Source organism: Balaenoptera musculus, chromosome 19 (genome assembly GCF_009873245.2).
Source record: "Balaenoptera musculus isolate JJ_BM4_2016_0621 chromosome 19, mBalMus1.pri.v3, whole genome shotgun sequence".
In the NCBI taxonomy this organism is placed as follows: Eukaryota; Metazoa; Chordata; class Mammalia; order Artiodactyla; family Balaenopteridae; genus Balaenoptera; species Balaenoptera musculus.
The window spans coordinates 40,737,421-40,751,008 of record NC_045803.1 but is presented as its reverse complement, the minus strand read 5'-3'; the positions used below and the strand labels follow the sequence as shown (position 1 = coordinate 40,751,008).

The following is a 13,588-nucleotide window of genomic DNA, read 5'->3' as shown; positions in this document are numbered from 1 at the left end:
CTGGGCAGAGAAGTGGTAAATTGCAGAGTGTGCCCCATCATTTGCCCTCCTAGCTTTCAAGACCTTCTTTCTGTTGACAGCGAAGTCTCTGCAGAGGTAACAGTTACAATGAGCAGAGCAGAAAACAGGAGTGTCCGGTCCAAACCCCGGATTCATCTCCGGAGTCCCCATCTCTCCTCATTTCCTGCATTCTGTTACCAAAGACTTGGGTCATATTAAGCTGTGTAGAGAGAGGGTGGTCAAAAGACAAGACTTTCAAGTTTCTTGAGCATCTTCTCAGTGCCTGGCACCAAGCTAGATGCTCCTTGTGGTACACCACATCTGGGCATCAAACCAAAAGGCTATTATGACTATTTCCATTTTACAGATGAGCAAATTGAGGTTTCTAGACATTAAGTAGCTTGCTCCAGATCACACAGCTGGTTAGTGTCAGTGCCATGTTGCACTCGAACTCAGGTACTGTCTATCACATCACACCAACTCTGAGGGAGAGTCAAGCCCATCCAGAGACTTTTTCAGGCTGCGATTCCTTCCAGCCCTGTGGGCAGCCTGTGAGCTTAGCAGAGACAAGCGCCACCTGATTTCTCTGTGGCTCTCTTTCCTGCTTGGCTACAGGCTCAGTCTTCCCTGTGGCCCCAAAGCCCCTCCTCCCCCAGATCCGTCCTTTGAGGCCACCTCTACCTCACAGGGAGCTCTGTGGAGCTGCCATGTGCTGGTGGCAAAGAAGAGGTTGTGAAGCATCTGTTCTTGGAGCCTGGGTCCTGGGGGAATCCTGGGCTGCCCTGCCCAGCTGGGGCCAGATGGAGGAGGCTCCCATGCCTCCAGCCTCTCTGAGGATCCAGGCTGGTCCCCCTCCTCCTCACTCAGTGCTTAAGGCTGGAAACGGCTCACAGGCCTGCACTTGCAGGGAGACGACCTGACTTCCCTCCTGCAGCCTTGTGGCCAAAACCCTCAGGGCTTCCCCTCCCCTGTTCTTGCCTCCTCTCCCTGCCTTAGTCTTTTCATCTGCTTGACTGGGCAGAGGGGCATGGAGGTCTGCTGGGGCTGTCTCTGCGAGGGGCTGAGATGAGCTAAGATGCTTGGAAGGTAAGATGGGGCCGGGGATGTGGTAGGGCCTGGGAGGAGTGGGCCCAGCCTGGTCTGCTTCATGGCTGCCCAGCTCCTGAGAGGCCAGTGGATGGTCCCACTTCACCCAGTGTCTGAATCTGTGGGTACTGGGCAGACGCCTGCCCATTGCCCTACTCCTCCCTGCCCTGGATCCACGTTCCCTGCTGACTCTCCCTGACCTCCTGAACTCTAACTCCTAGGAGATGGGTCTTGCTTGGGAAACTCTAGGGCTTGTTTTTCCTTCTGGGGACTTTCCTTTCTGCCCTTCTCAATCGGCAGGGTGTAGGGGTGTGGAAACCTAAACAGGAACAAGCTGTGATTCCTATCCTAAGTTTTCCAGGTTTTAATGGTCTTTGGCATCTTTGCATGTACTGAGCAAGATAATTTTGTGAGCTAAGAAGGTTCAAGGATTCCCTGTTAGGTGTCTAAATTCGCAGAGCGGGAAAGGAGGTGCTAAAAAAAAGAGGGTGTGTGTCCATGGCAGGGCCCTCCTGGGACTTCCGGCTTCATCCCTCATTGCTCCGGGTCAGGTGTATGTGGATGTCTGGGGCTCTTGTGGTTCTGCATCCCTTCCAGAACCTGCGTGAAGGCCTCTGGTCTGTGAGCCCAGGAGGCCGCCCATAAGACATCTGCTTCACCTCGATTTGCTCACTTGTCTGGTTGTTCCATAAACATCTACTGAGGTAGCAATTTACAGGTTGGGTCTGAGGAGGGGCCCAGATGGGGGGAAGTCAGAAGGGAGATCTGTTGACCCAGTTTGGAAACCCCGGGGTCTCCTTGGGCAGTTGGCAATGATGGGTGTGTTGGAGGGGAACTGATGGTCACTCTCAGATTTCTGGCCTGAAGAACTGAGTGGTGGTGATGGTGGTGGTGATGGTGGTATCCTAAACCAAAACAGCAAAATCAAGCAAGCCAGCATGGAGGGGAAGACAAGGAGTTCAGTTTGGGACAGGCTGTATTTGAGCAGTGGAGACGGGGGCTTCCCAGGGGAGCCAGGCAGCAGAAGGCAGAAGGAATCAGAAGCTCAGGCAGAACTGGGGTGGGAGAGAGCCGGGACGCTGCCGGCCTAGACGCTGCAGTTGAGAGCAGAGTGAGGATGAAACGGTCTGGAGTGTGTGGGGCGAGAAGGCCAGCAGGATTGGAGTCTCGGGGGACCCAGCATCCCAGGGCAGGTGCTGGAAGAATCCACCCACCTCCAGCACCAAAGGAGACCAGGAATGGATGGTCAGAGCCCAGAGAGCCAGAGGGGCTGGAGGAGAACCTGAGGGCTCAGATTCAGGAACCCAGTGGAGGAGTTACCTAGAAGACTGATGTGACCAACAGAGTCAGATGCAGCTGAGAACTGGAAACTCTGGGATGGACTTAGCGACACAGGTGTTGATGCGGTGTTGGTGTGGGGTTGCAGGAGCCAGACTGAAGCAGACTAAGGGTGCTGAAAGGGGTGCTGTGAGCACTTCTTAGACAAGTGCAGAGAAAAGGTAAAGAGTCTGATTGGACAACGTGAGGAGAAGAATCCGGCAGAGAAGGGGAGAGATGATGGAGGAAGGGGTGGGCCTGGACAATTCCATGGGACCCAGCCTGCCATTGCCTGGGACACCCTTCTCCAATTGAAATCTGAACAGACCCCAACCTGTAGATGTTAGCAGAGCTGCTCTGGCTGAAGCAATGGGTGGTGGAGCTCCTGGGTTCTGCCTGCCTGGGCTCCCCTCACCCTCCAAGGAGCCTCACAGTTGCCCTGAGCTCCTGGAACCCACTGGCCTCAGTCCCCTTCATTTTAGAGATGAGGACGGGCTGGCCAAAGCCACAGAGAGAATCTGGTGGCAGGGTCAGGAGCTTCAGCTTCTCCCCCTCTAGCGCCTCATCCACAGTGTCTGACTGTGCATTTATTTATTCAACAAACATTGAGTGCCTACTGCATGCTAGGTGCTGGGCCTGTTGGCGTGGGGTGGGGCGGTGAGGGGAGAGGGGAATTCAGAGATGTGCAGGAACTGCTTCTGACCAGCCCAGAATACCCATGACCATACCCTGGAGTCCTCAGGAGCTGGATGCACAAAGCCCTGTCCTGGGGTGTCGACCCCTATTAGTGCAGACAGGCGGGGCTCTGAAGGGCCTGGCTTGAGCCCAGAAGGTTCTGGAAAGCCCTCCGTACTCAGCAGCCCCAGCCTTCTCCACTGCTGGCTGCTCCCAGGAGTGAGGGCACAGCCACCCTGACCCTCCGTGGGGCAGGTGTCCCTGGGCTCCGACCTGCTCCCCCTGTGGCAGCCTTCCCACCTGGCCTGGGGCTGGGGCTTTGACACCTGATTATGCCACAACAGCAACCTTGGTGACAACAATAACATTTATTGAGCTTGTCCTATCTGTCAGAAAGCTTATCACTCTTGACCTATGCCCTCCTCGGTACCCATGGCAGCCAGCAGCCAGGCTGGGCTCCCCCGGCTCCTGAACACCACTCTTTGCACAATAAACCCATTGCCACCTTGCCCTTCCCAGCCCGCCTGGTGATGATCGCTCCCAGACGGGAGGGGCCGGCTCTCCCCACCCCGACTGCAGCAGCCCTTTGATGTTCAAACAATTGACAGTTGGGATTTCGACTATATGCAAGAGAGGTCCCCAACCCCATGATTCGGGACATGTAACCAATGGCGCAGATTTGAACAGACACTGGTGAGCGGGCCGAAGGGAGATGACAAGTAGAGGGAGGCTAAGGTGGGGGCCCTGAACTCACACAGACTCACAGTCCCGCCTCACCACGGAGAGGGGATGGGGAGGTTATGCACGTCCTCCCAAACTGCAGCAAATGATGGTGGCTTCGAGGGGGTTCAGGGCACATCACGGGAGGAAGCGGGTGGCTGCCAGGGGGAGAGGTGAAGGCGACTCTGGGGTAAGGGTGGCAGCGTGAGTCGGTGAAGGGGGGGCTGATGACGACTAGGGGAGTGAGCCCCAGGGGCTGTGACCTTGAGCCCCGGGGGTACACCTGATTGTGTCCATCTTCTAGACGTGTGAGCGTCAGGGAGCCATGAGAGAATGTTACGGGCAAAATCATCTATGGCTTCAGTAGATGGAAATGAATTAGTAATTGAGGGGCTGCATGGTGGGGCTACTCCAGGAAGGGTTTCCTAGGACACTGAACTCCAAGGAGCGTGTTCTGTGGCGCACCCATCCCGTGAGACATTCCTTGTGGCCACCTAGATTTGGGAAGATCACTGGGCTTTCTCTTTCCTATGGAGCCTCACAACACAGCACCACATTAAAGGCTCTGAAAAGTCCAGCAAAACCCGCTTGACTTGTCTCACTCAGCATTTCCCACACTCACTTGACCATGGAATTAAAAAAAAAGTAACCCCATTAATATCCCTTGGAGGAACCCTGAACCACACTTTGGGAAGTGCTCATACAGAGGGATTCGCAAAGTGAGATGTCTCTTGCAGACGTCAGTAGTCTTCTCTGTTGCCCTCCCCCCATCCGTCATATCACATCGCACCCTGATCAGACCCCTGGAGCTCTCTGGTCAAACATCCTAGAGACATTCTCTGCAGTCCTGACTCTGCCCTCACCTGGCCCTGGTCCATGGGAGGATGTGGGGAGGAGACTTACAGGGGCAGGGGCGTTTGAAGGACATGTAATCCTTGGAGCAGAACAGTGGAGCCAGCCTGCCCACGTGCACAGCTCTGACTTCTCGCAGGGAAGGACCCTCCGCTCACCTGCAGAGACACAAACAGGCAGGTGATGGGGGCGCCCATACAGCACCTACCGACCCTGCAGGGCGCTCGTGTACCTTGGGCTGTCAGCCTCTGGGGAGAGGATGGTGACTTTGAGAGCATGGGCCTAGTCTGGGTGGGGGCCTGGAGGGCTCTGGGCTGCAGAATATGGGGGTTCTGGGCAGGGGTGGCACAAATGTGTGCTGGGTTCTCAGTGGTCGGTGGAAGAGGGGAATCTCTCTCCTGGGTGGACCCTTGAGAATCTTGTAACTGTCAGGGCTGGAAAGACCCTTAAAGATCAGTTCAATGTCCTCATTTCACAGAAGGGGAAACTGAGAACTGGAGAGGGTGAGGGACTAGTTTAAGGTCCCACAGCTAGCTTTGGAAGGGAATTCATAGATGCCTAGCTCAAAACCTTATTATTATCATCATCATCATTGCAACAGTTTTAAGAGGAAGATGCTCTGCTCTTTTCATTCTCGTTTTATAAATAAGGCAGTTGAGGCTCAGAGAGGTTATGAAGCTTTCCAAGGTCACACAGCTTCTAATTACAGGCTGGGACTAGAACCCAGGTCTGTTTGACTCCAAAGCCCACACTGTCAGCCAGCACACTCCCTTAGAAGGCACCTAATATATTAAATTACCAATTCAGAAATAAGGACCTAGAGAATGAAATTGTCTCTTCCCCAATTCCCCCTGTACCCCCAAGTGAACATCCAGGTGTCAGGATGTCTGTGCAGCAAAGGACTGCCAGGTCACTCTAACACCCATTTGCAATGGAGGAGACATTTTCAGAAAGTAATCCATCCTCCCATGCTGCTGGAGATCTGAACTGATTCAGTCTCTCCTGGTATGTCCCCAGGTGGCAGGAGGCTATGGGAATATTAGGGAGTTATAGTTCTTATTTCTGGGGAGTGCGGTCACTTTACTTGCAGAAACCAAACTGCACCTTTGGATGGATGTGGAGCCGAGCAGGTACTTGCAGGGGAAGCTGTCAGTCACAAGCCAATGGGAAAAGAGCCTGGCCCCTCTAGGTCCCAGGGGGCATTCGGCTTCCCTGATCCTGGGGATGATATCATTGTGGACAGAACTTTTCTGTAAGAGGCGGGTCCAGAGGTCCCACCCTTTTCTCCTCCAGGGATCCCTTTTATTATATGTTTTTTTTTCTCCAAATGGGTCCCCTATTTTGACGGGGCCAATTGGCCAAACTACACTAGTAACTGATTATTCTATTTAATAAACAAATCAAACACCTATCTTTGGAGAGCCTGAGCTCAGAAGTCCAATTCCTGAGTGCTAACATCAACGCAGTGTGACTTTGGACAAAGCACTTCACCTCTCTGAGGTGCAGTGTCTTCCTGGGGAAAGCAGGGTAAGAACACTTAAGCTGCCGTGAGGACGGGGGTTATGTACGGAAAGCCCCTGGCAGGAGGTGTGTGGCTGCAAAATGTTCATTCTGCTGCCTGAGGGGGGTGGGAGGGAAGGGGCCATCACTGCTGCTGACCTGGGAACCCCTCTTCAGGTGGCTTCTTCCCTCTCAGCCTGTCCTGGTGTGAACCCCAGGCTGGCCTGACTCCCACTCCCAGTCCCCATAGAAACCCAGTCAAGAGTTCTGATAGGGGAAGTGAAGGGAGGATGTGATCTCCCCAGGCCTGGTAGAACCGGCGTGGCAGGCTGCTCGGGGAACTGTGATTTCACACCAGAAAACTCACAGAGCATCTCAGGGCCTGGGATCTGTGCTTTCTAAAAATACATGTGTGTACGTGTGTCTGTGTTCATTTCTGCGGGTGTGCTGGTGTGCACTGTGGCCGCGTGTGAGTCTGGAGGAGGATGTAAGTGGGCTGACAGGTCATCTCTTGCGCTGCTTCCAGAGAGGTCCTTCTTAAAGGCAAAATGGATTTTCTCATTTGCTGATAAGTCTTCCACAGCTCCCAGTGCCCTCAGGAAAATGTCCTGGCTTCCGCCCCAACCTCCACAGTTCCAGGGTTGTTTCCCTCTCTAGTGAGTTGGCATAGTGTGGGCGCTTGGTAAATGCACGCTGAATGTACACTTAACTGTAAGGCTATCCTGGTGGCACCTGATGCCATGGAGGGTGCTGACCAGCTCTAACACTTCAAGCAGTTGTCCCCAAGGTCCTGCTTCTCCTAGAGGCCCCCTGTACCCCCTCTTTCCTCGCACTGGGCCTTGTGACACTGAGATGAAGGCTGGGGTTTTGTAGGGTGTGGGGAGGTGGGAGATGACCTCCCAGGGCAGGGGGCACCAAAAACCCTTGCGTTACGTATCTTTTTCCATGGTCAGTTTGGGTGTTTGGTGGACAGGGTGTTAGGTTCCCAGGTGGCCAGGAGGCTGGCAAGGGGCCGGCAGGTTTGGCCATGGGTCAGGTAGACATTTCTGTATGTGGAGATGTTCCGGGCACGCCGGCTTTCAGGGTGGCTCACGTTCACCAAACACCTGCATGTGCCAGTTAAGATCACCGAAATTACTGCAACAGGTCCCCCGAAGTGGGTAACAGTTTCATTTTGCAAATGAGAAAACTCACAGGCTCCGTGACATAACCCACCCAAAGTCACCCAAAGAGAAGAGGTGGAGGAAGAGCAATGCAGGGAGGGACTCTGTCACTACCCGCCCCCCCCCCCCCCCCCGCCACAGTGCCCCTTGGTTACTGCAGGGACACCCCACAGAGATCTGACACCAGGTCACGTCTCCCCCCACGCCCGCCGCACTCAGCATCAGCATCAGCATCAGAGGCGAGGCGTGTCCCTGCCTGTGACTCATCTCCGACTGGATTGTCTGGCTGGAAACTGGAGGGCGGGCCGGCGGGCTGCGGTATTCCAGGTTCTGAAGTGGCTGAATGGTGGGCGGCGAGTCCACGTCACTCCCACTTTGCTTCGCGTCCCTGCTCCCGGAATACCTCCTTTCTGTAGCCACTGCGACGCTCTGATCTCAATCAATGAGCCTGTGGTTAGTGGACTGGCGCCGTATCCCTGGCGGAGGCGGCCAGGTAACAGCGGGGACAGGACGGTCAGCGCATGCGCGGCAGAGGCACCCGGACTGGAGGGTTGAGCTTCACGGGGGTCCACGGCAGACGGGGCAGGGCCGCGCAGGGGCTGGCCTCCGGGATGGGCCACGTCTATGCAGCGCCTGCTCAGCCCATTGGATCTCAAAACAAATCCCCATTTTACAGTTGACGACACAGAAAGGAGGCTCAGAAATGAGGGAGGCGGGTCTTTAAGTCTGGGACCCAGGTGATGGTTTCCCTAATGGACAAAAACATTCCTTGGCAAGTGCGGGTAGATGTCATTACAGGCATACCTCGGAGATACTGCGGTTTGGTGGTCTCGAGGCTCCAGACCACCGCAGTACAGCGAGTCACACGATTTTTTTGGTGTCCCAGTGCATATCAAAGTTAGGTTCACACTATACTGTAGTCTGTTAGGTTTGCAGTAGACATTTATCTAAAAAACAATGTACATACCTTAATTTAAAAATACTTTATTGGGACTTCCCTGGCGGCCCAGTTGTTAAGACTCCCTGTTCCCAGTGCAGGGGGCTCGGGTTCGAACCCTGGTCGGGGAACGAAGATCCCGCATGCCGCGTGGCGTGGCCAAAAAAAAGAAAAAAAAACTTTACTGCTAAAAAACGCTAACCATCATCTGAGCCTTCAGTGGGTGGTAATCTTTTTGTGACAGTAACATCAAAAATCACTGGTCACAGATCACCACAGCAAATACAACAGCAATGAAAAAGTTTGAAATGTTGTGAGAATCACCAAAATGTGACATAAGGGACATGAAGTGGGCAAATGCAGTTGGAAAAATGGCATGGATAAGACTTGCTTGACGCAAGGTTGCTCCAAAACGTCAGTTGGTAAAAACAAGCAATATCTATGAAGAGCAATAAAACGAGGTATGCCTGTAAACGTTTGTCACGTGATTAAATGAAGAAGCAAATGAACTCAGGAGTGGAGGAGAAAAAGAGTGAGAGGACGGTGGCAGAGAGGCTGGCAGAGGACACGGAGGTTTGCAAATAAGTAACTTGGTCCTGATGTTAGAAAAGGGATCCAAGTGTGTGGCAGCCTCTGCAGCAAGGAGGCCTTCTGTCCCCATGCAACATCTGGCCAAATGTGTGCTACACTGGGTTGGTCAGGAAATGCCTGGAGGTTACTGGGTCTTCAGGTTGCCTTGATTTACCTGGAGTAGTCCTCTATTGGATCAGCTGCCTTCCCCGCTGCCACCAAGGCCCAACTTCTAAGACTTGATATACTGACTAACTACATAAACCGGTCCATTTGCAAATCAGCAAATAGGTCCTGACCAAGGGTGTAGAGAAGCCTGATTCAGGGTCCAGAAAACACCAAAGAGGGCATAGAAAAGTATTATTACAGTGGTGAAACATGGGATGCGTCCCCAGTGTCCAATAAGAGAGGAGAGGCTGAGAAAATTCTGGCATATGCTTATAATGGAATATTGTATAGGCATGGAATCATGTTTTTAAAGAAACTTTAATAACATAAAAGACTTTCAGTATACTGTTAAGAGGGGGGAAAAATCCCCACCAGGTAAGCAGGTTCTAGAACTCTGCCTACAATATGATCCTTATTTTGTAAGGAAAAAAAAAAAACCAGAGAAAATATTCACACATAGAAAAAGATTAAAAGGAAATAGACTAAAATATCCACAGTCACGTACTCTCTGGGCAGTGGTGAGATTGAGGAGGCTTTTTATGTTCTTTTATTTTTTAAAAATGATTTTCCAAATTTTCTTCAATGAACATGTATTACTTTTATAATCTGAAAAATCATTAAAATGAAGATTTGAAAACACCTTTTATGCTAACAAAATAAAGAATAATTAAATGAATAAATCAGTGATAGTTAACTCACTGAAAGTTTTTTTTAAAATTTTTTTAAATTTATTTTTATTTTTTATTTTTTTTATTGATTGATTGATTGATTACTATGTTGGGTCTTCGTTTCTGTGCTAGGGCTTTCTCTAGTTGTGGCAAGTGGGGGCCACTCTTCATTGCGGTGCGCGGGCCTCTCACTATCGTGGCCTCTCCTGCTGCAGAGCACAGGCTCCAGACACGCAGGCTCAGTAGTTGTGGCCCACGGGCCTAGCTGCTCCGCGGCATGTGGGATCCTCCCAGACCAGGGCTCGAACCCGTGTCCCCTGCATTAGCAGGCAGATTCTCAACCACTGCGCCACCAGGGAAGCCCTCACTGGAAGTTTTAAATGCTAATTTAATTGCCTTTGAACATGCCATTTTTTATTGCCAAAATTTAAAAAAGTTAACTTGTCTTTGAACTTACTGATAAGGAGCTTTACTAACATGTTAGGAAAATAATCTCCACTGGTTTTAACCTTTATCACATTTTCCTTGGCGCTTGAGCAGGTCCTATTTGCCAGATTTTTGAGAGAATAGTTTCTGCCATGAACCTTGAGGTTTATCTTCAGGCAAGCTATACACTTGGCAATAATAATAACAATAATAGACCTTATGTTTGTAAAACACTTTATAATTTGCAAAGCATACGAAGTGCTGGTTATTGTTCTAGTCTCTGGGGATATGAGAGTGAGCAAAGTGGTTAAAAGTCCCTGCCTTGGGCTTCCCTGGTGGCGCAGTGGTTGAGAATCTGCCTGCTAATGCAGGGGACACGAGTTCGAGCCCTGGTCTGGGAAGATCCCACATGCCGCAGAGCAGCTGGGCCCCTGAGCCACAATTACTGAGCCTGCGCATCTGGAGCCTGTGCTCCGCAACAAGAGAGGCCGCGAGAGTGAGAGGCCCGCGCACCGCGATGAAGAGTGGCCCCCACTTGCCACAACTAGAGAAAGCCCTCGCACAGAAACGAAGACCCAACACAGCCATAAATAAATAAATAAATAAATTAAAAAAAAAAAAAAAAAAAAAAAAAAGTCCCTGCCTTTGGGGAGTTTACATTATATTGATGAGGGCAGACAATAAACAAATGAATAAGATATATAAATGTTGGGGGTGATAAGTGCTATGGAGAAAAATGGAGAGAAGAGAGAGAGGGAATAAATGGGGCGGGGAGCTGCTCTTTTAAATCAGTTTGATACTGTTTGAATAGAAAAAAAATGAAGATGTCTCTAAAAATTCCATAGCCCATGGGCAATTAACACATAGACATACAATGATTGAAGATATCCATTGAGGAAACATTCCATTAACTAATTACATATCATCTAAGATACAATGTGCTAATTATCAATTTTACAAACTCATAAAATTATGATGAGTCATAGTGATGTTTTAAGTTTTCTATACCTAGCAAAGTTAGTCCTTAACCTTTCTAAGCCTCAGTGTTCTCATCTATAAAATAGGGACAATTATAGTACTTATATCAGAGGGCTGTCCTCAGACTCCAGAGAGAAAAACTTATGCTTGGGAAAGAGCATGCATTCAGTGCATGTTCATAATGCAGACAGCAAGGCCATTGCGAGGGGTCCATTCGTCACTGCCACGTGTTTCCTGTATATTGTTTCTCCAGTCCTCACGACTATACTGGGAAATGTAGACTATTTGTTCCCCTTTTCAAGAGGAAATTGAGGCTCTGAAAGGTAAATCTCCTGCCCAGAATCACAAGCCATAAACCCAGGTAGTCCAGCTCCAAGAAGCTGTGCTCTCAGCCACAACTGTACTTTGTGCCAGGGGGATTCAGGAGCCCTCCTGGCTTCAGTTTCTCCCTTTAGGAGGCTGAGAGCTGGCTGCCACCTTCTCATCCCTTACCCTGTGCTGTGAGCACTTCCAGGGCAAAAGCTTCAGGTAACAGGCGTCTGAGTGTGTCTAACTGATTATTCCCCAAGACTGAAGGAGGTGCCCGTATCCCCATCACGTTGCCGCCTGGCTGTACTCCACTATGTGAACCAGGTGACACAAACCTCCTAAATTAGTTTCTGATTAACTCCTTTGGGAAGAAGAGGTGAGGATTATAGAAGATGCTGGGATGTGACACCCTGGTGGGTGAATGGGGGAGGGGTGGGAGTAGGCTACAGAGGAAGAAGACGACAGAAGGGGTTTTTGTGTAGAAACAGCCCCCAGGAGGCAGCCCATTCTGCCTGTCTCACTAGGTCCCCACCAGGCAGCATGTGGACAGACCCCCCGCCATCCGCCCCGTTCTCACAGCTGGGGCACAGGTGAGCAGGACTAACACGGGTGTCCACAAGCTGGACATTTGTTTTCTTCCCAGCAATGCTCCTGGTTACCTACACCCTCCATGCCACCCCAAGGATTCCAGCATCCTTTCCCAGGCCCTGGGCCTCATTGGTTCTGCTCTGGGTCTGAAGCCTCAGCTGCACAGACTGGGCAGATCTCTTCCTGGGGCCCTTCCAGCTCTGAACTTCTAAACTCTCTGTCAGCCACGGGCTCCATTTCCTCCCCAAGGGTTATCATTTCTGGTGCCTCGTGGCTCGGTTGCCTGGATGAACACACCCCGGTCAGCACAGGTTCAGGGTTGGGACCCCTCGGACTTCCCGCTGTCTCCTTGCCCTGGTGGCTGCTCCCCCTGCTGCTCTTCACTGCCTGTCTGAACTGTCACCACCGGAACATCCAAGCCACCTGACTGTCTGATTGCTCCTCAGGGAAAGCAGTCCTCCCCAGGCCCCAGTCCCCGGAGTGGAGGGAGGTGTGAATTCCCTCGCACAGAGTGTGAGCAGCAGACATCAGTCAAGGGCAAAAGAAAGAGTTGGTCAGATACAGTCTTTCCCAACCTGGATGGAGATGACAGGTAGGGAGGCGAGCACCGCTGGGAAGCGGAGCGCCCAGGGAGGAGGGAACAGCTGAGAAAGGGCAGACCCTAAAGAGAGGGTTTTGCCCTTGGGGGATTCAAAGGCCTCCTTGGAGGGGGGCTTGGGGGGTTGGGAGGGGGTCGTGTCGCCGCCACCTCAGGGCAACTCGCTCTGCCTCAGCATCCACTGGTGCTGCATGCTTCACAGAACGACACCTGTAGTCAACCTGAATTGAGTGATGGCTGAGTGCCAAGCACCATGCTAGGTCCCCTACAAGCATCACCTCATTGAATCCTCCCAACCCACCTTCCCCATGTTTCAGATGGGGAAACTGAGGCTCAGAGAGGTTAAGTATCTTGCCTAACATCACACGGCTAGGAAGGCAGCCAAGCCCACCCTCTGGTTCCAAAGCCCTTAAACACTCTGCTCGTGACAGAATCCTACCTACTTGTCAGCGGAGGCCATTGAGGCACAGGGACGTGAAGTCACTTGTTCCAGTAGAGCAGTCAGGATGTTTGAGGAGAGTCAGGAGGGGCTTGCTCAAGGCAGGTGCCCGTGGACTGTGTGAATCAAGACCAAGGACCAAGCTCCTGGAGCCCCCGCCGCTCACACCTGTCACTGGTGCCCTCCCCTTTCCAGCCTGGGCCTGGCCATCTCCGCTGGCACGGCGCGTGGGATCAGGAGGGCAGAGCCTCAGGACCGCCAGGCCGATGGGGAGAGGGGGAGGGTCGTGCGAGTCTGCCGTGGGTCTGGTGGGCACTACCCAACTTCCGAGAGCGATTAGGAAGAGGCGGCTCTACCGCTTGGTGCTGCGCAGCCAGCCAGAGCAGCCGCCACGGACTCAGCCTCGAGTCCCGCTTACCGCGCCAGGGAAAGTCGGCCCCGGAGCTGGAGAAGGTGCGTCGGGGACACCACCTTTCCCACCGATGGTGCTGAGATAGGCCAGCGTGGTAGGCATCGAAGTGGGGGCATGGCCCTGGTGGCCCGCCCGTCGGAGGGTCAAACTTCCCGGCTCGAGGGTCGGGGGTGGGTTCTAGC

General features: G+C 52.2%; 1 protein-coding gene across 2 annotated transcripts in view; it reads right to left on the bottom strand.

Moving 5' to 3' along the window:
* The window catches only part of BEAN1 (brain expressed associated with NEDD4 1), a 47,893-nt gene that overhangs the window by 33,718 nt on the left and 587 nt on the right, over window positions 1-13,588 (bottom strand). For both annotated transcript variants that reach the window (XM_036835063.1, XM_036835062.1), the window contains exon 2: window positions 4,702-4,808. In XM_036835063.1, coding sequence (XP_036690958.1) covers window positions 4,702-4,726 — 25 coding nt within the window. In that variant the 5' untranslated portion in view covers window positions 4,727-4,808. The remainder of the gene's footprint in view (window positions 1-4,701; window positions 4,809-13,588) is intronic.